Here is a 21092-nt window from a genome sequence, read left to right as displayed (position 1 = left end):
TAGTGTGACACGATAGCTGAAGTAACTGCACAACATCCTCATAGTAAAACTGTTTGACGAACCCTTCTCTTGATTCTATTTAATATAATATAGAATGTTTAACAATGCTTCATCTCAGCATGTGTTATCTAGCTCAGTGGTTCCCAACCTGGGGTCCTGCGCCCCCCTTAGGGGGGCGCCAAAGATCACAGGGGGTGCGCCAGGATTTATCAAAATAGATTTACACATGTATAACTAATATTGTAATAACACACTTACTGGATAATTTCTACAAAAGACATTGTGTTTAAATCCATTATTTCTGCACAGTTGCAAATAAAGATCAGTCTACACTAATATTATTAATATTACATTATTAGTAGAATTAGCTGTAGTGGCTGCGAAGGATTGTTTCAGACTCGTGTGATCCAAACATTTCCAATAACTCCAGAGCGTGATTAATGTTTAATCGTGATTAATTGCATGATTGTCCATACTTAATCACGAATAATCGCAAATGAATCACACATTTTATATCTGCTCAAAATGTACCCCTTAAGGGAGATTTGTCAAGTATTTAATACTCTTATCAACATGGGAGTGGACAAATATGCTTGCTTTATCCAAACGTATGTATATAATTATTTTTGGAAATCAATTAACAACACAAAACAATGACAAATATTGTCCAGAAACCCTCACAGGTACTGCATTTAGCATAAAAAATATGCTCAAATCATAACATGGCAAACTGAAATCCAACAGGCAACAACAGCTGTCAGTATGTCAGTGTGCTGACTTGACTATGATTTGGCACAAAACTGCATGTGATTATCATAAAGTGGGCATGTCTGTAAAGGGGAGACTCGTGGGTACCCATAGAACCTATTTTCATTCACATATCTTGAGGTCAGAGGTCAAGGGACCCCTTTGAAAATGGCCATGACAGTTTTTCCTCGCCAAAATTTTGCGGTAGTATTTATCCTCCTTTGCGACAAGCTAGGATGACATGGTTGATACCAATGGATTCCGTAGGTTCTCTTGTTTCATATGATGCAGTATTTTCAACTTCAACATCAACTGAGCCCGCTACACCCTAAAAATCACAGATTGTGTTAATGCGCAGTATCTTCACTCTAGCTTTAAAACTGAGACACCTCCGAAAGATCAATAGCGTTAATGCATTAAAGAAATTAGTGGCGTTAAACTATTTTTAAAGTTGACAGCCCTAGTTTTTATCTAACGAAATATTGTGCTTCAATCCATATTTGTTGGCGTTTAGCCATTCAAAAACAATATTTTGACTGCAGTCAAAAAACTGTTTGCTCTCCCGCCTGCCGCACGCAGAAGGAGGCACTGACGAGTTATATGCCATTAAAGAAATTTGACTTCTTAAAAAAAAGACTAATTTAATACTCTTAATCACTTTCATCCTCAAATTCAGGATTTTGTTTGAGGATTTGTAATTTCTTTCAGGTTGATGACGTCAGAAAATATGGGGTGGTGGGCCTCAGCTCTTCCTACATACAAGTAGGGGTGGCTTCAAGGAAAATAGGTTGGGAACCACTGATCTAGCTAAATGAGACAGGTCAAGTGGCTTGAACTCAAAAGGGGTTCTGTCAATCAAATAATAAGGTAGCATATAACTGCTTGAATATTTGGACTGTGGTATGAGGAGGAGAATGCTGGTAACATGGTCATTCTAGAGGTGCAGTCTATTAAGCTAACCTAGGACCTTCAGTGGACTTCTTATGGCGAGGTGTTGATGGGGCAGGGGGCCCCACAATCATATCTATCCTGGCAAGGCACACAGAGACGATATGAGTGCAATGCAAAATGAAGCAACGTGGGAATCACATCAGCTATGGAAAACAAATTTCAATATATTCCACACACACAAGACATACTGACTTGCTTCGTGGGTGAAGGGTGCATGTATTTCACTGTTGGAATATATTTATTCTACATGTTAGACCTTTAGGGGATCACAATGTGAGGAGCTACTTTGCGGGAGGTAAAACAATGTGAATTATACATCAATGTCGTATCTAAAATGAATTTGTGACGCATTCAAAGCTGAAGGAGTGAATCACAGTTTGATATATAAATGTTACAGACTGGAATCTGAATACATCACATGTCGTTGGACAAATGAAACAGGCAAATCAATGACTTGTGTGTCACGACATGTGTGTATCCAACGACACCACAAACACTGTATTACTGAATCACATCTCTACTGTTATGCTGAACTTAAATCATTATTATTATTGAACTAAAGAAATAACTATGAAAATGCTTCCATGTATCCTCCATATCCATCCTGACACTTAGGCTGTGTTCACATTACGAGCGACCAAGCCCTCAGGAAGAGCGCCGGGTTTTGAAGCAAATTTTCGTAGTGGCCAAATGGTGGTACTACAACTTCCGCGTACGTCACGTGATGCCATTATGCCCCAAAAGACTTACATTGGGAAAGAGACGTCTGAAACTCGGCGGACCATTTTTTGTTAGGTAAATCAACTTCCCAGTAAAAACAGCCCTTATTTAAATTATTAGGTCCTAAATGTTGTAAAATGCACTACTAGCCGAATTCAGAGTTATTTTCCTTCTTCCGTTCATGTGAATGAGGCGGATTTAAAGAAAACGTTACTGCGCCTGCTCTATGGGCCTAATGGATAAGGAAGATCGCCGGATGATCCGGGTACTTTATCACTCGGCAGTCGAGCAATCGCGCTTCAGGCGCCACTGAGCAACTCTCATTGGAATGAACGGGAGTCCGTCTCCAATGCTATATCCAGTTCTCTCCATACATCCATGCAAGCGACCCAGCAAAAGGCTACCATTTTCAATGGAGGTTCTGCATTCTGCATTCACATGTAGAATCTGTTGGCAACAGTACAACATTTTTGTACCAGAAGCATTCTGGTTTTCATTTGTAGTCCGAGTAGTTTATTGACCAATCACGTTCAGGGAGGCTTTGGTTAAATGCAGGTAAACAGTCCGTATGGAGAGCAAAAGAGACGGAATGCATTGGCTAAGTGCTATCAGGGAAACCATCGGCTATCGTCTGACGATTTCGCTTTTTAATGGCTTAAATTTAGCTAGGAAGACTTGGCCCACATATCCGCTGGCTCCAACGGAACCCCAAATATATGGCCCCTACCCCCAAGAGGCTTATCCGTCGCCAGATCGGAAGCCGATGAGTTCAAAGATTGGCTAGTTCCCAATGCTATTTACGACATAACTACACCAGCGAGCGCTTGAGCAACACTTCAACGGTGACTCGGCGACAACGTAGCTGGCCACGATGGCCATTTTGTTGCTTTTTAGTCACCCGTAGTGTGAACATTGCTTGAGGGGAAATGAGTGTGAGTCAGATTTAAACTGGTACAAAATGATTCTGTATAGTGAACGTTGCCTGTCCACTTGCCTGGACTGCAGGTTCTTAATGCGAGACAGCATGTCCAGGTGACCTGCAGAGTACTGCTCGATCACATCCATGACATCATAAGGCCGCAAGCTTTCTTTGAACCTCCTCTTTGACACCAGGAACTTCATGACGCTGAGGGAAGACATATTTTTTTTTTCATATGACACACAGAGTACATGAGTAGGCTTTTTTCACAGCTGACATTTTGATTTGTCAAAAAACAGGTCAGGGAAAAACATTGTGTTTTGGCCGAAAATATCTACGTTTCTAAAGTGACAGTGAAACTGAACTTCACATTGTTGGTTTCACACAGGATGCGAACACCAGCGTTCTGGGTGAAAGTGTCTCATCCACCATTCACTGACCTCCACCCCATATGAAGTTTCATGTTGTATATACTACAGCACCTCATGTCCACTACTGTTCCTGTCAAGTCAAGTCAAGTCAAGTCAGTTTATTTAGCACATTTAAAAAAGAACAGGATTTGACCCAAATTGCTGTCGCTAGAGGTCACTGTCGTCTTTTTTTATGCCTTCTTTTGGTGATCTACCATGTGAATAGATGATAAAACCTAATATTGGGTGTAGCAGGGCCCTTCTGACCCAGATCTATGGTGCTTATAACCAGCAATAACGCCTATTTAATGGCCTGATAATGCCGTTTTAGTAAGCCATGACATTGTGACAGTGAGCCAGCATGCACTATACACAGGACCCTGAAACTAAAGCAGCTAAATTGAATTCAGCCATCATTATTTTTTTCCTATTTACACTTTTTCCAACTGTGACATGTCAAAATGTCTTTCGTTAACAAGGCCCATTATAACAATTCGACACAGTAGATGCAGGAAACTCTTTTCCTTCTTGTGTGGTAATTCATAATAACTTGGGTGCTGTTTTCGTAGTTTGACAAAATAATCTCAACCTAAGGCCAATTTACTCGCTTTTTCCAGAGCTTTCCACCGCATCGCACGGTCCTCATCAGCATATGGCTCACTTGTCAGGCGATGACAGCTGGTCATATACAGGCAACTGAGCAAATTCCACCCACTGATGAAGACTGATTGAATGTACCTAGTAAATTAAGATTATTTTGACAAATTACAATGTCAAAGGTCAAGAATGAACCTTCACGCTCAGACTTGTTTTCATAATTTTGGCCAACCTTTCTGTTGGTTATAACATTGAACTCAACAAAGTAACTGCTGAGATCTGGTAACACTACAACAAAGTCCAACAGGGCAAGAAACACGAGCAGTGAAGCGACCACACCGGTTATAAACAGGCCGACAGGTTAGCCAGATTAGAACCAACCACTTTATTTGGAGGGAAAACCAAAAGTGAGTGCTCCCAATTTCTCGCTAATATAGTTGTGCACACACACAACACAAGTTGATCCATAAAGTTGGTCTGTAACAGTTTTGGCAAAAAAATACTAATCAACTTCAGTTTCTTTTTCAGATAAGTTTGACTAACTTGAACGGTTGTTTTAAATGTGTCTGATTGTATGACTTCTTGTACCCTGACCCGCCAGATGGTTTGTTACACAGAACCATTTGAGAAGCCGTCATTGGAAACTGTTTGGAAAAGGGCAGGCACTTTCAAAAAAATACTTGGCAGGCGATTGGATGAACCATCTGTCAATCAAACTATTGCAGAGGCCAGTCGGGAGAAGAGCGAAAACATCGCCTTCAGTGCTGTTGCCTCACACACACCTAAGGCACGCCGGTAGCTGCTAGTAGCTCATCACAGGACGCTGATTGGTCCGTGGTGTGGCTTGCCAGACACAAACACATTACTTGAAGCCTGACAAGATGGATTTTGGTGTGAGATGTGATCCCATAATCTTGTGACACCACGAGAATCCAGCTGCCCTGCAAAGACTTCTTGCCCCATCAGACTTATTTTTAGCGATGCCACCATGTTCCCAAATCTCAGCAATTGACTTAAGTACAGTGTTATTATTACATATGAATGATGGCCAAAACAAAAAAAGTTCTCCTTTAAACACAATCAGAGCTAGTAAAGCCTGCATCATTGATGACCACAGGAAAAGTCACAAACACAAATCATAATTGCCTGTCTCTATGGGTGAAGTAAACATTGCAGAAACATTTAAACTGGGAATTAAAGCGAATCCTTACCAGATTGCCCTTATTGTTACCCTCACTCCTGCTGGTAGATCTTGAGTGAGAAACTCACAGTGGCAGCTCTTATCATCACCAATTTCCTCTCCTGGGAGGCTCGCCTCTACAGAGCAAAGACAAGAACACTCTTAAAGAATATCGTATCTGCTTTCACACGCCCAGCGTCCACAGCAGAAGCAAAGCACGGCTGTTGCTTTTAGCTTTCAAAGGTGCAAAATTCAATTACCAAGTTGGTTTCAAGCCAGTTAGCCAGTTTGTGAGCGTAGTGAGCGGGCTTTGTGGAACAACAGGAAAAAAAAGAACTTGATGCAGAATTGAAGGATAGTGCTGATGGGATAAAAGCTTTACTGAAACCTTTAATGACAAGTACTCTCTTCCCACCACCAATTACAGTCTACATTAGCGTCGTAATCTCTGGATTTTGATTTGTATACAGGCAAAGGTGTCAAGGCCTAATCAGACATTAGGTGAGGTTCTGGTAGGGAAAGTGAGGTCTCTTCATGCAACATAAAGTGGGGCTTTTGGACATTTTGTCTCTGGATCAATTTTGGATTATCTTAGCACCACTTGACTTGAACCCACGATTAACGTAGCCTACCACTGCTGTAGATAAATACAATAATCATCTGTATGGAGTTCTTAGAAACCTGATAAATACATGCTTGTTCTCAGCTCGTATCATGCTTCAGTCTTCAGTCATCGTTGAGGGGTAAAAACTCATAAGAAATAAAAAGGGTTCATGTCAAGTGAACAAATCTCAGCAGATTTCAACATGCAGGTTTCTCAAACCGGTGAAGCTGACTTTTCTTTTGATTATTTCCCCCATAAAAGCCAACCAACAAGATATCCCAATGTCTTACTTATTAAACCTTCAATTGCTGCAAAGAGAGAGAGAGGAGAGACATGGGGAAAGATTTGTTATGGATTCTAGCAGGATGACAATGGCAGACAAATCCATTCCAAACATGGGAACTTGTGGAGTCCACTGAATGATTTCTGGCTCATGTTTGAAAAGGCTGGTCTCTCTTCTCTTACACTTACATATACCAAACTGCATAAAGCTTTATATAACATATATGGTAAAAAAAAAATACACATATATATATATATATATATACAGCTAGACATTACAGAGTATATCACAGTCTAAATTGAAGACATGTCATGATGACTTGTCTGACCTGGAGTACTCTTCAGTCCAAAAGAGTCTTCACCCTGCATTTCAATCAGCACTTTAACATGCCATGAAGCAGAAGAAGAGAAACAACTAATGAGAATTGGTTCAAATTGGTTAACAAAAAGGCAAAGACATGGTGAAGGAGAGAAGTATATTTGTTGATAGTGACACACACAGTGGGCTGGATGACATATGGATGCAGTTGGGCTGTCTAGCAACAAATGATAGCTGGACACCAACATCCAAACCAACGGACCTCTGTCTCCCCAGCACAATGTTGAAATGAAAATCTGGCTTCCTCATATGCTTGAACACGTGGGATATTCTATATAGCAACTTTACCTGCATGACAGTTACTGCACAGTCTGTACAATGAGTGCTTAAAGTGGAAGTGAACCAGTCAACCAAATTAAGCTGGTTTACTAAATAGATTTCCACTGAACAATTATATTATATATCACAGTCAGATATGGCAAATATGATCAATGTCAGCATTTAAAAGAAAAAAGAAGCTTTGTTTCATCTTTCTTGGCGAGAGCGCCACCGTGTTGCAATCCTCTAGTCTGTGATGACACGAGGTTGGTTGGCTCGGTTGAGTGACACAGATACAACGGTATAGACCGTGAGAGACGGAGACTGGGGAGACAATGCTATTGTATTGTTCCTGGATGTGAATTTGAGTTTTACAATGTTCAAACCAAGGACAAAACAGCCCATTTCATAAACTGCCGCTGAAACGGAGAACAGTAACGTTACTGCAGCGCTGGCTATAGTGACACTGAAGTTGCTGCAGCTAACTGTTTCCCCATCTCCTGTCCTCTCCCCTCTTTGATCATCTGTCTCTCCGCCTCTGCTGTCTCATTCAGACCGTTCAAAGACTACTACTACTTTATTCTGAAGCTCACAAGAGACATTATCGGCCTATTGTTAGCTTGGTTCTCCTTCAACTAGCTAACTAAATAACTAACTCAGTTATACTCCCAAGCCGATGGACACCACAGAGTGAAAACTGGGGCTCCCCTGCCCACATCGTTCGGAGCTGCCGCTAACAGCAGCCCACCAAGTCGGTCCGTGTGCGCGCCGGCTCCTTGGAAGTATAACAAAGTTAGATAGTTAGTTATTTAGTTCGCTAGTTAAAGGAGAACAGGGGCAACATTAGGCCGATAAAGTCTCTAGTATTTGCTTTGGAGATAAGTTTTACTTTGTGACGAGAGAGGGGAGAAGACGGGAGATGGTGAGACAGAGACAGGTGATCAGAGAGGGGAGAGGACGGGAGATGGTGAGACAGAGACAGGTGATCAGAGAGGGGAGTGGACGGGAGACGGGGAGACAGTCAGCTTGACTCAGTGCCTGTCAGAGGGCTCTTTCAGTGCCACTGTAGCCAGCGTTGCAGTATAACGCTACTGATCTCCGTTTCAGCAGCAGTTTATGAAATGGACTGTTTTGTCCTTGGTTTTTAACATTGTAAAACTCATCTTTACATACAGGAGCAATACGATAGTGTCCCCTCTTTTGTTTTCTTCTGTCCTGTGTCTCTTCAGTCTGCGTCTTTCACGGTCTCTACCATTGTATCTGTGTAACTCAGCCGAGCCAACCAACCTTGTCACAGGCTAGAGTACTGCAACATGGCGGCGCTCTTGCCACAAAAGATGAAATAAAGCTTTCTTCTTTTTTTTTTGAATGCTTACATTTGTCATGTTTTTTATATAATTGCTCATTGGAGTGGAAATCCATTTAGTAAACCAGCTTAACTTGGTTGACTGATTCACTTCCATTTTAAAGATAAGCTTGATTATAATAAATTAAGTGCCTTTCAATCCTCCTTGTAAAAACACAAACGCCGGAGAGATTTTGGCCTTGAGCTGGCACGGAACCACACAGAGCTCTGTGATGTATATCCTTCCACATCAACTGAACTCATAACTGTGGAAAGATCCAAAGTCAACAATGTGAACGAGAGTCAAATAAGCTGGTTTTATTAACAAGACTTCAGGTCTCCACTAAGATTAGATCAATATATTGGCTTTCTAAAATACATTTTCCTTTTACAAAGGCTTGTTGTGTGCACTGCAAGATATAATAGAGGCTTCTTTCTGACCACAGTTGTATGAAAACTGCCATAAAACCAGAATGCAATCTTATTTTCATTTTCAAATTTGATTTCTAATTTGAAACACTGAAGGAGCTCAGAGTTTCTCAACAATCAAACACGGAGCAGTTCATATTAGCTTAAAGGAACAGTTCGACATTTTGGGGATTGCGCTTATTTGCTTTCTTGCTGGGATGTTAGATGAGAAGATTGACGGTCAAGTAAGGTCAGTTTTATTTCTACAGCCAAAAATCACAAATCACAATTTTGTATCAAAGGCCATAACAAACTGTACAGCATTCGACAACCTCTCTCTATCCTTAGATCGTGGAACAAGAGTTAAAGACAAATTAGACAAGTTGTGGTTTTTACCATAGACTGTATACCCATTGGTTTGTGGACTGCCGTTTTGAAGCCTTAAAGATAGGGTCGACGATGTTGAAAGCAAGCATAATTTGAAAGTAGCATGGCCTCAGGAGCTCCGTCTAAACCCCCCCCTTCTCCCCTCGGGGCTCCTTCCAAGGCAACGCCCCCCCCCCCCACACACATGCACGAGCACCGCCGCATCGTAATTACTTCACATACACAGAGCGGAGAGAGGACCTCAACTCAACAACGCTACCTCATGACAAGTAACCACGGCAGTGCTACTGCAGGGCTGAGTTTTCTCTTCCATTCTCCAGTACACTTGTGGCGGCGACGCGCTTTGAGTTCATGTCTGGTGCACGCCAAGGGTAGAGAACGAGCACGGAGGCAGAGAGGCATCTGATTGGTTCTTTCCAAGCGGACCACGAGGCAGATTGGTAGACGTTTTTACAGGACTATAGCAGCTGCAGATGACAGCTCTTTTCTGGTCTTTTTTCAGAGCTCATAAGTAACGGATCGCTGTTGGGGTGTAAAGACCATTTCAACCAATATAACAAATAGTGTATACTGGAGAACATCGTCAACCCTGCCTTTAACTTTGTGTTTTGGCTGTCGCCATCTTGTTTTAGGTCGTCACTATCTCGGTTATTTGCAACCACAACTGACACAAGAGGGTGAAGCTAAGTACAACCGAACGCTGAATAAGACATTTTTAGGCGACTAAAAAGGTTATAATTATATTTTATGAACTGAAGACACATTGTGAAAGGGTTAAAGTTCTAAGACGAAAACACGGACAACTCTCAGACTGGACAACGCCGTGGTAGCGACCTGTCAATCACAATGTAGCCACGCCCTAAAGCATCCCCTGCTTTATGGTCTATTTGACTCTAAATGGGACCATAGTTTTCTAAATGAACATCATGCTGTATTGAAGGAGACTTGAAACTAGTGATTTTCTAGTCTCTACAGTATGCTAAGCTAAACTAACTGTCTCCTGGCTGTAGCTTCATTTTTAACTATAGAGATTTAAGTGGTATTGATCTCCTCATCTAACGCTCTCATCTATCAGCACTCCATCTCCCACTTCACACTACAGAAATCCACAAACGCTGCCAACAGAGGCTCTCCGCTATCCGGAAACTAAGGGCACTCTCAGTCACACCCCACCTCCTCCTCCTCCTCCTCCTCCTCCTCCTGTACAGGAGAATCATGGAACACAACCTCCACATGAGCTCACCCTCACCAACAGGAACAAACTCCTCAAAATCACACTAAATGCCTCTAAAATCATTGGCTTCCTACTCCCACCAACCTCCCAACTGACACTGCCACTTCATGCAACTGCCATCTGGATAGATACGTAGGTAATGCCATCTATCTATATATCTATCTATCTATCTATCTATCTATCTATCTATCTATCTATCTATCTATCAATCTATCAATCGATCGATCTATCTATCTACGTATCTGTCTACCTACCTACCTACGTATTTACCTATGTATCTATCTATCTATCCATCTATCCATCTACCTACGTATCTATCTACCTATCTATTTATGTATCTATCTACCTACGTATCTATCTACCTATCTATTTATGTATCTATCTACCTACGTATCTATCTATCTATCTATCTATCTATCTACCTACCTATGTATCTATCCATCTATCTATCTATCTACCTACCTACCTACTACCTACCCATCTACGTATCTATCTATCTATATCTAACTACCTATCTATCTACCTACCTATGTATCTATCTATCTATCTATCTATCTATCTATCTACCTACCTACTACCTATCTATCTACTTGTCTACCTATCTATATCTGACTACCCATCTATCTATCTACCTACTTACGTATCTATCTAGCTACCTACGTATCTACCTACCTACGTATCTACCTACCTATGTATCTACCTACGTATCTACCAACGTATCTTTCTATCGGTCTACCTACGTATCTATCTACCTACCCATCTACCTACCTAAGTATCTATCTACCTACGTATCTATCTACCTACCCATCTACCTACCTAAGTATCTATCTACCTACGTATCTATCTACCTACGTATTTATCTTCCTACCTATCTATCTACCTACCTATGTATCTACCTATCTACACATCTATCTATCTATATCTAACTATCTATCTATCTATCTATCTATCTATCTATCTATCTATCTATCTATCTATCTACATATCTATCTATCTATATCTAACTACCTATCTATCTATCTATCTATCTATCTATCTATCCATCCATCCATCCATCCATCTCAGCAAGAAAGCAAATAAGCATATTTCCCAAATTGTCGAGCTATTCCTTTAAACAGCTACCATCTGTTTACGTGTTTCATGAAGGTTTAAATGCCGTTTCAGAGACTTCCCACCTAACATTAAAAATTATAGAGAAAATAGATTATTTATTTTACAATGAACAATTGGCAATTGCCTGTTCCTCAAACAAAAGCAGTGATAGTGGTACTATCCTTCTTACACTGATTATTGTGTACTGTGTGGATCCCTCACCCTCTGAGTTCTGGCGTGAGGCGCTGCCCCGGACCCTGAAGGCATGCTTTGGCCCTCGGTTCTTCTCAGTGAAGCTCCAGCTCTTGGCCACTTTGCTAGGACTCGCCTCGGCCCCTTCCTCTGGCCCTGGAGACTGGGCTTTCCCCTTGGAGGGACTGGGGAACACCTTGTCCTTCAGGCTGGCCTTCCGACTACCGAGAGCGAGTAACGAGAAGGGAAATGTAACCAACTTAACGGTTTGTGTTACAGCATCGTTCAATTAAAGCACACAACTAACTAGCTGTGACTAAATATCTTTATCCTGCTGCTTTGTTGGTTTAATTGTAATCTTGGGATGCACTGCTGTGATAATAAAACTTACCTCAGCAGAAACGCCACGGCCACGTACGAACATAGTGGAGCATTCAGTGGGTCAGGCAAGCAGCAGGAAGCTACAAGCAAGCATGCATGGGAAGCAAAGTGACACTGCACGTCTCAAAAAGGAAGAGCTGCAAAAAGTGAACACAAATCATGCAAAATAATTCACCATCGTACTGTACGCTCCGCCTGCTACACGGGAATCGGTCAAAGGAAACGCATTGTTAGGTGCTCAGCAATATGCACCTTGCCTGCTGAACAAAGTGCTGATTAGGGGAAAAAAAGGCAGCAAGCAAATCAACTGCATAAAGACATTACTAAACAGAAACAATAAATCAACGGCGACAGGGCGGTAAACAAGGATGTATATCTGCATTTTTTTGTTTTTCCAGAGAAAAAAAGTAAAAGGTGAGGGCAGATAAAGTCTTTCATATAGACAACTTTGTCAAAACTGCACTATATTACAAAAAGAAAAGTCAGATTCTGTTGTTTTTAAAGTTCAGTAACACTTTGAGGGACTCCTCAGTAACTATTCAGTATTATGTCTCATTTTACCTTGGGGGACACAAAAATGGTACGTAATCGTAAGATACTGATGAAGTAATGAGGAACTCCTCAGTAACTATTCTGCATTATGTCTCACTTTACTTGGAGGGACACAAAATTGAAAGTAACCATTAGAAAATGATGAAGTAATGATGGACTCCTCAATAACTACTCAGTATTATGTCTCACTTTACTTGGAAGGGGATGCAAAAAGGGTACATAATCGTAAGATAATGATTAAGTAATGAGGAATTCCTCAGTAACTACTATGTATTAGGTCTCACTTTACTTGGGGGACACACAAAAAGGGTAAGTAATAATTAGAAAATGAGGAAGTAATGAGGAATCCTCAGTAACTATTCAGTATTATGTCTCACTTTACTTTGGGGGGGGACACAAAAACAGTAACTAATGTTCAAGTAATAAATAATTAATGAGTCATTACTAGCTTTGTGCCGCTCAGCAGCTGATTCAGAGTTAATCAGGAATAATTCATAAAAGTGGTCAGATCAAGTCACATATATTCAAGAACTAATCATTATTTAATAATTCCTAAATAAAGGATCTCCCAGTCTGTTTTTCACTCAACTCATCATTTTCTACTATATAGTCCTCCATTAGGAATTATTAGAGAAGAACTCATTAACAATTCATCAATCATCAAGTCATCTCTGATTTGTTCCTCGCTCTTTTTATCATCATTAGCTACTCTCTATAAAATGTGATTAGAAGTTACTCATTAACTAACGGTTCACTAGCAGTTCCTCATTCGTTCCCCAGTAACTTCTCACGTTTTTGTGTACCTTATTGTGAAGTATTACCAAAAGTCCTTATTGTGTGATTCCTCTAACTTTACTTGTTTAAAGCGGGAAAGGAGAAAAGGTAGGAATGGAAAGAGGCACACAGACTTGCAGTGCAGACTTGTAAGTATCTGTGCAGCAACTATACCTAATAGTTCTCGGACAGCACCCGCAAAGTCTGTCTTTTTGTGCACTTTCATTACTGGAGTGGCGGGCAGTAGAGGAGACACAAAAAGATATAGTGGCAGTGGATACAGTCAGAAAAATAGCAGTGTGTGCCATACTGTGATGCCAGTAACACTTTATTGTAACTATAATTCATAATTAATTTGCAACACTTCTTTTGTTATGAATGAATTCAAATCCCTGCTAGTATCTTTCTAATGCTGTTTTAGGGCTGATTTTTTTTACATCATAGTTTAAACACTAAATGTGCAAATGCTTATAAAGTTATAATAAAGTGTTACTACATTGTCAAATATTACACATGTTTCTTTAGTCAAAAACAATGTGATCAAACTCAAGCAAGGCTGTTAAAGTGTTAAAAATCACTTTTTCCCAGAGGCGATGCTGAAAGCTCGAGTATCAGAGGCCAAAGTGAGCTGATCTTTGAGCACCATGTGAGCAAATGCAGCATGACCGTTCTTGAAGGAGGCGCTTAACACACAACCACATCCATATCTGACACGCAGGACTTACAATAACTCCCAACACACACACACACACACAGATACACTGTACACACACACTCCCCCAAGAAGAGTGCCTCAGCAGCAGCTAAGAGCAGATTTGAAGAGAAGCCAAAGGGATGTGAAGAGAGATAAAAAGTCATCAGATCACAGACCTGGGAGAGGTTTCTGTTTGGGACTCCTTCCTGTGAGGAGAGAAGACACCAAACTGTTACACAGTGTCGGTGATGTGTTACACTCAACATCGCTCCATGTTGTATATATATATATATATATATATATATATGGGTGGCGCTAAGCAAAGGATGCAGCGACGGAGAGCTACGGTGGCCGAGAGCGAGCAGCGGTAAAGACAGGAGCGAGTAACTTTATCGACTCCGGCCCAAGCAGGAAAAGTTAACAGAGTTTGGTTTGTCTGTTCTGGGCTACTGTAGAAACATGGCGGTGCAACATGTAGGACTCTTTGGAGAGGGGACCCGCTTCCTTTGTAGATATAAACGGCTCATTCTAAGCTAACGAAGACACGATTGTTATTATCAGGTGATTATCCACTAAAGAAAACATATTTATTAATATTATATTCAATTTCTGCACAATAGATCCCCCTAATTGAAGACTGGTCCTTTAATATGATCTTAGTGATTAGTGTAGCTTTAACATCGACTGAAAATTATTTTCCTTTTTTCAAATTTGTCTTTTCTATTACAAGATTATTGCTTCACTGTTAATCATTGTCATCAGCACTATTATCCCCATTATCAGCATCTCTACATCCATCATCCATCATGAGATCATCATCACGTTTATACCTGAATGACTTGCCCTTCAGATTCCTCAGCAGGTCCAACTGATTCAGAGGTGGAATAAGTCTGGGAAAAGATAAAGAGCATTTCTGTCAAGTCACTTTCACCAGCTCAGTGTTGGAAGGTTAAATCTCGCCGTCAGGCTCTTTAAAGCTAATTCCATTTAGTTTGGCAGTTATCTATTCGGCTGGTCATCACCCTTTCACCTCAAATTACTACTGGAATGAAACCAAACAGGAAGCCATTCCCAAATAGAACAGACAAGCAGTGATCTTCTACTTCTGGACGCATAAAGAGGGGGAAAAAAAACTGTTCTGTGAAAGTCAGCTTATATTTGCTGATTCATACAGTTGGACAGCAAAATAAGTGGTTAATTTTACAAAGTAGCCACTGGCAGTGTTTGTCTTTTGAACAGCATTTCAAAGAGGTGCTGGTGTCACTGCCAAGACATCAGCCTCATCCACAGTAAAATTACCCTTATGAAAGCAGAAAGTGAAAAGTCACACCAGTGTGTGATTCTTCTCAACAGACGGTAGTATCTGATTCAACAATAAGACGAAGATATTCTGTAGGTTCAGCTTCCCAGTTTGAAGAGCGATGGCAGAATGTGATATGGGGAAACAGTTGTACTTATTGAAAATGCTGAATAATGTACAGCACTATTCAGACAGCTTCATCACATACCTGTACATCGGGACAGCTACAGTCTGCTCGTAAAAATCCCAAGTGTACAGCAGATCTGTACGGGAAAGGTTGGTAGCATGAAACCTCCAAGCAGCCTGGATGGAGAAATAAGAAAGTAGTTTTAACTTTTTGTCGTGAAACAGAGACGATTTCTGTTTGATAAATCTGTACATAGTGTTATGTCCGATTAAACTGTTGTCAGGCTATCAAATAGGCGTTATAAGTCGCTATAAGCCCCATAGATGTGGGTCAATAGGGGCTTACTACACCCACTAGTAGGTTTTATCATCTATTCACATGGTAGATCACCAAAAGAAGGTATAAAAGAACACGACAGCGACCCCTAGCGATCTTAGTAATTATTATTAGTAGCAGTTATTAGTAATTTGCGACGATGGATGGGGCACAAAAAACAGGGCAAAGACTGGAGTTTGCGTCGCGTGTGAAACCAACAATGTGTCGTTGTCTTGTGTTCGTAGTTATTTTAACCCAAAACACTATTTTTCCCTAACTTAACTAAGTGTTTTTTTTTGCCTAAAACTTGTAGTTTTGTTGCCTAAACCTAAAAGAAGTTGTAATTGTATTGCCTAAACCTAAAGAAGTCATTGTTTTATTGCCTAAACTTAAATAACTTGTAGTTTTATTGCCTAAACTTGAAGAAGTTGTAGTTTTATTGCCTAAACCTAAAAGTTGTAGTTTTGTTGTCTAAACCTAAAAAGTTGTAGTTTTGTTGTCTAAACCTAAAGAAGTTGTAGATTTATTGCCTAAATCTAAAAAAGTTGTAGTTTTGCTGTTTAACCCTAAAGAAGTTGTATAGTTTTATTGCCTAAACCTAAAAAAAGTTGTAGTTTTGCTGTCTAAACCTAAAGAAGTATTTTTGTTTCTGTTCAAACCTGATGTTTCATTCAGTTTTATATTTGTCTTTTAAGTTTCACTTTTACTTTAAAACGTAGTAGGCGTAGTAGGCCCCCAATGACCCACATCTATCTTATAGCAACTGATAACGCCTATTTGATGGCCTGATAACAGTCTAATCGGGTGGTTTCATATACCTGGAGTAGGCCTGCTGCAGGATTACGTCTCTTCTCAAAATGTTTCTGCCTGTGTTGCTCTTGCACTTTGAGGGCAAAGCCAGACCCCAGGATGCCCTGTACAGGTTCAGTGTGACACAGAGAGCCCATAAAGTGATCAGTTACCTTTATTGACCTCTACTGGCCAGGAGCTGGCATTGCAACAACTCCTTCAACACCTTGTAGAACCCTTCCACAACAGAGACCAGTGAGCAAATCCAACAATAAAGATCTAGTAAATACACAATATCACAGAATTCAACATGTTTACAAAGCCTCAAGGTAATAGAAATGTGATAGAAAATGCTAAAAGTGGCAAAAGCAGTGACTGTTTGCTGTGAACAGAGTGCTGATACAGCAATCCACTGTTATGTGTGTGGGTCTTAGCTGCTCCCTCAAAGCACCGCTGAATCTGATATCTTCAGCGTTTCACCTGAGAAACGCTGAAGATATAACATCAACTTACACAGTGACTGGAATTTCAACATCATGCGATGAGAGCTGAATGTAAAGGGGAAAATGAGCAGAGTTTTTGTGGATTCAGAGGAAGCTTTTAGCGTACTTCTACAGTCTAAGTACCAAAGAGGACAACTGTAATGTAACATGCTGGCTACACTTAGAGTGCTTTCTGTTTCTGAGTGACTAGAGTAGGATCATAAAAGACTGAAAAGTTATTAGGTGGCTGGGGTACACATTATCATATATAGTACTGCACATCCTTTTCCAATATATCACAGCAGACATTTCATAACAAGAGAAGCAAAGGAGTAATTAATGGCATTAACAATGGCTGCATTCTGTTGAGGTGCTCCAGGTCCAGGGCCCTGGTATTGTGTATGCTGCATGATCCTTGGTGTTATTCGTTCCACTTGTGCTTTCCCTGCTAGGACAACTCAAAATGTCTGCGTGAAAAAGGTTTATTACTGCTGTACTTATTTACTGAGCAATGTAAGGACAAAAAAACACACATATAACATGTAATAACTTAATTGTCATTCTTCACTGGTTTATTTGTTACAAATACTAATATACGTCTCACATTTTAAAGCAGCATTCATTATTAATATATATATTATTTTTGGTCACTTGAACTCAACACTGACATATATCTCTATCTGTATGTGTGTGTGTGTGTGTGTGTGTGTGTGTGTGTGTGTGTGTGTGGTTCCTTCGCATGTCTCGAGAACCGTTCATTCAATCTACCTCACACTTGTGAGGTCCATTGCCGGGGGCCCAAGGATGTGCAGTGTCGAAGTTGGTGCAATTTCGACTCGCATTCAATATTAATAAACTCTGAATAAACAAGCAATAGCGCACTTTACAGCAGCGGGGACAGGGCTTCGGGGCTTCGACCATGTCGTCTGCAGTGGACTTTTATTGCGGTCATTGACTGCAGTTGGATGCCGGATATACTAACGTTACAACCAAACTCTTCTTCACTTCCCTGGAGTCATCGAGCGATGAGCGGTTCTCGAGAACACTGCGAGCAGCACTTGGGGAGCAAAGCAATGGCCCGTTCTGAATGGGCACACGCTCCGAACGGCCACGCCCCCAAACGGGCACTGCACTACTTGTGCTAACCAACAGTTGCCTATTTACACATCCAGCAGACAAGGAGCACCATTAGCATTTGCATTAGCACTTGGAGTCGTGTTTTTGGTGACCTGATGAATGCAAGTCCAATATTCACTCTCAATTTAGTTCTGCTTTTTTATCTTTATGAAATCCTGAGGGAAATATCTGGTCCTTTAGCTGCTAGATGCTCCACTATGTTCACCAGCTACAGTAGCAGCTAACTTGTCTACAGTGGGTTTATCTGAGTTGCCTGCAGGAAACGGTAGTAATGAGAGTGGTGAAACTGAACAAAGTTGAAGGCCGTAAAACTAAAACAATGAGCTACAAGATGCTAAAATGCTGCATAGATATATGGAGATAATATTGATTCGGGCAGCTTTAAAGAAACAAGGCAATAGTGAGCATGGCTCACATACCCCCGCTCACTGCCTGACCCCTACTAAAGTAGGGCTAGTCCAGGCTAGTCCAGGGTGCCAAACATTTTGAAATTTTGGACACCCTGGACTTCTAATCCCCAAAAGCCACAACTAGACTACACTGTCAACCATCATAGCAAATTTGAAGTTCCTAAGTTAAATAGTTTCAGAGCTCTGCTCCGGAAATGAAATAGAAGTTGAAAAAATCACTGTTTGTAGCAAAAATTTAAAAAATTTCAATTTCAATATATCCAAACTAGGTATATTCAATTCATGAAAGTTTTTACACGTGCTTGTCCAAACACTGTCTGGTGGGTCTTGGAAAAACCAAGAATATGTGACAGAACTCTTTCTTAGGGAGATGCAGAGCAGTAACATGGATGAGCGCTTAACACCATGATGGAAAGAGACTCAATGAACACAAACCAGGCCCAATCAGCACTTTAAGCGTACTCTTATGCCAACGACACTGGGTGCAATGTATCCCTGACAAGCCCTCGTACTTACAGCAGGAAGTGCAAAGAAGGCCACCCCGAGCATGCTGAATGTCGCTGCCAGCAAACGTCCATTCCAGGTCTTGGGAACCTTATCACCATAACCGATGGTGGTGAGAGTGATCTGGTGAAAAGGTCAGTTAAAAGTCACTACTTGATTTGAGTGGTGTCATGCAGGTTGTAGATATTTTGTAACAGAAGGGGGAAACTGGAAATAAAATTAGTATCATAACATCACAGAACGATATTCTCAAAACTATAAAGTGGATACAGTAAACCCTTGTCTTACCAGTCCCCACCAAAGAGCATCAGCATAGGTCTCAAACTCCTTGTTTGTCTCCTTTTCCACAGAGTAGACCAGGAATGAAGCGAGGATGAGACACAGGAAGCCGATGTACCATGCTGTGATCAGCTCCTACAGGGACAACCAATACAATGAGCGTCAGGGAATCTAAAGTAATAAAGAGCCATCGATGATGCCTTGCAAAGTGGTGATGTAACCCCTGTAAACAAACAGCCTGTAGTCTGTAATAATATTGGACATGATTATATGAGTCGCATGCCCACTGTGGCGAAGCACTTCATAAACGTCTTTATTTCCCTCGACACGACCTACACACCCACCCTCTCCCCTCTCATCACATTACACACAAACACACACACAGTTGCGCAGTTTCCACAGCTTATTAGTGCAAGCTAATATTGTATTTCAAAGCTCATTCAAATAAAACTGAAAGAAATATGTCTCCTCACCATGACAGAATCATTTGGAAGAGACACGACTGGAAACAGTGCGTCACTGATGACGCACAGTGGAAAATAAAGCACTTCTAGTTTCAACTCCCATGGTTGAATACTGCTGACTCAGACTTAGATTTAAACTTTAAAACCTGTTACCCTATGTCTGTACCTGATCATCTTGTTGATTTATGCAGTGTTCACACCATGAGCGACACAGCAACAGGCTACAAGTCATTTTCAATGGAAGCCGGCGACACAAAGCTACAAACTACCGCCTGACCACAGACCGTATATCAGATGTGGACGTGGTCAATGTGACGTCACCCATTGGTTTGTGGACTGCCGGTTTACAGCCTTGAGTTCGACATTTTGGCCGTCACCATCTTGGTTTTTGTTTTTAGCCATCTTGACTTTTTGCAACTAGTGACACAAGAGGATGGAGCTAAGAAAAACCAAACACAGACATTTTTAGGGGACCAAAATGTTACGATTAGCTTTGTTGAACTGAAAACCAAACCCCCAGGAAGAGCACCGGGCTTTGAAGGAAATCTTAAACAGTGGTCAAATGGTGGAATTACAGCTTCCGTGTCCGTCACGTGATGCCATTTGGCCCAAAAAGACTTTTTCCCATAGACTTAGAATGGGACGTCCATAAATCAGTGAATACTTTTTTTTGAGGTACCAACCCTCTGATCAGAACATTGAGAAAGGTGCGGTCAACTCCTCCTGAAGCTCTACGGAAAAACAACGACATGATGTCACCTTGCTGTGGGCGTAAACTACAGATCCGAGCAGCTTCCAGGTGCCTCCACGGCGGTCCATACGCAGCATGCGCAGGATCTGCAGGAATCTCAGACTCCTGATGGCCGAGGTTGCAAAAACATTGCCCTGAGATCCTGCTGCCAGTACGGATACTGAGGCTATCAGCACCATGATGTCTAGAGAGAGAGAGAGAGAGAGAGAGAGAGAGCGAAACACAATCATAGAACTCTGCACAAGCTGGGAAGCCAGAGATAGTATATCCTTGATCAAATCAGACTGGAGTAACAACACTTTACTGTGTACAATGAGGACCAATTTTCTTGTAATTCAAAAGTTGTTCCATGTAACTTAGAAGTGTTGAATTTTCATTGAGGTTTCTATGGCTACAAATTTCGTTTCACCTCGTCTTTAACATAACCT

General features: G+C 41.0%; 1 protein-coding gene and 1 long non-coding RNA gene across 7 annotated transcripts in view; one reads left to right on the top strand and one right to left on the bottom strand.

The window, feature by feature from the left end:
* Positions 1-21092, bottom strand: part of kcnq2a (potassium voltage-gated channel, KQT-like subfamily, member 2a) — a 40679-nt gene that overhangs the window by 3520 nt on the left and 16067 nt on the right. Inside the window, exons 4-15 of one of the 6 annotated variants that reach the window (XM_037774120.1) lie at positions 20673-20848; positions 19459-19584; positions 19183-19293; positions 16667-16762; positions 15615-15709; positions 14937-14996; positions 14283-14312; positions 13587-13640; positions 11736-11926; positions 6419-6436; positions 5556-5661; positions 3413-3544 (exon numbers count right to left, since the gene is read on the bottom strand). In XM_037774120.1, coding sequence (XP_037630048.1) covers positions 3413-3544; positions 5556-5661; positions 6419-6436; positions 11736-11926; positions 13587-13640; positions 14283-14312; positions 14937-14996; positions 15615-15709; positions 16667-16762; positions 19183-19293; positions 19459-19584; positions 20673-20848 — 1195 coding nt within the window. Of the gene's footprint in view, positions 1-3412; positions 3545-5555; positions 5662-6418; positions 6437-11735; positions 12167-13586; positions 13641-14282; positions 14313-14936; positions 14997-15614; positions 15710-16666; positions 16763-19182; positions 19294-19458; positions 19585-20672; positions 20849-21092 lie in introns of those variants that run through there. The other 5 variants (XM_037774121.1, XM_037774123.1, XM_037774124.1 and 2 more) reach the window with 5 other exon arrangements.
* On the top strand, positions 1428-20659 carry LOC119490615. Its single transcript, XR_005207446.1, has 3 exons — positions 1428-2377; positions 14469-14473; positions 20469-20659. It is a non-coding gene; the product is annotated as an uncharacterized LOC119490615 (long non-coding RNA).

This window comes from Sebastes umbrosus, chromosome 6 (genome assembly GCF_015220745.1).
Source record: "Sebastes umbrosus isolate fSebUmb1 chromosome 6, fSebUmb1.pri, whole genome shotgun sequence".
NCBI lineage: Eukaryota > Metazoa > Chordata > Actinopteri > Perciformes > Sebastidae > Sebastes > Sebastes umbrosus.
Note: the sequence above shows the minus strand (reverse complement) of the source record. Positions and strands in the feature narration are given on the sequence as shown.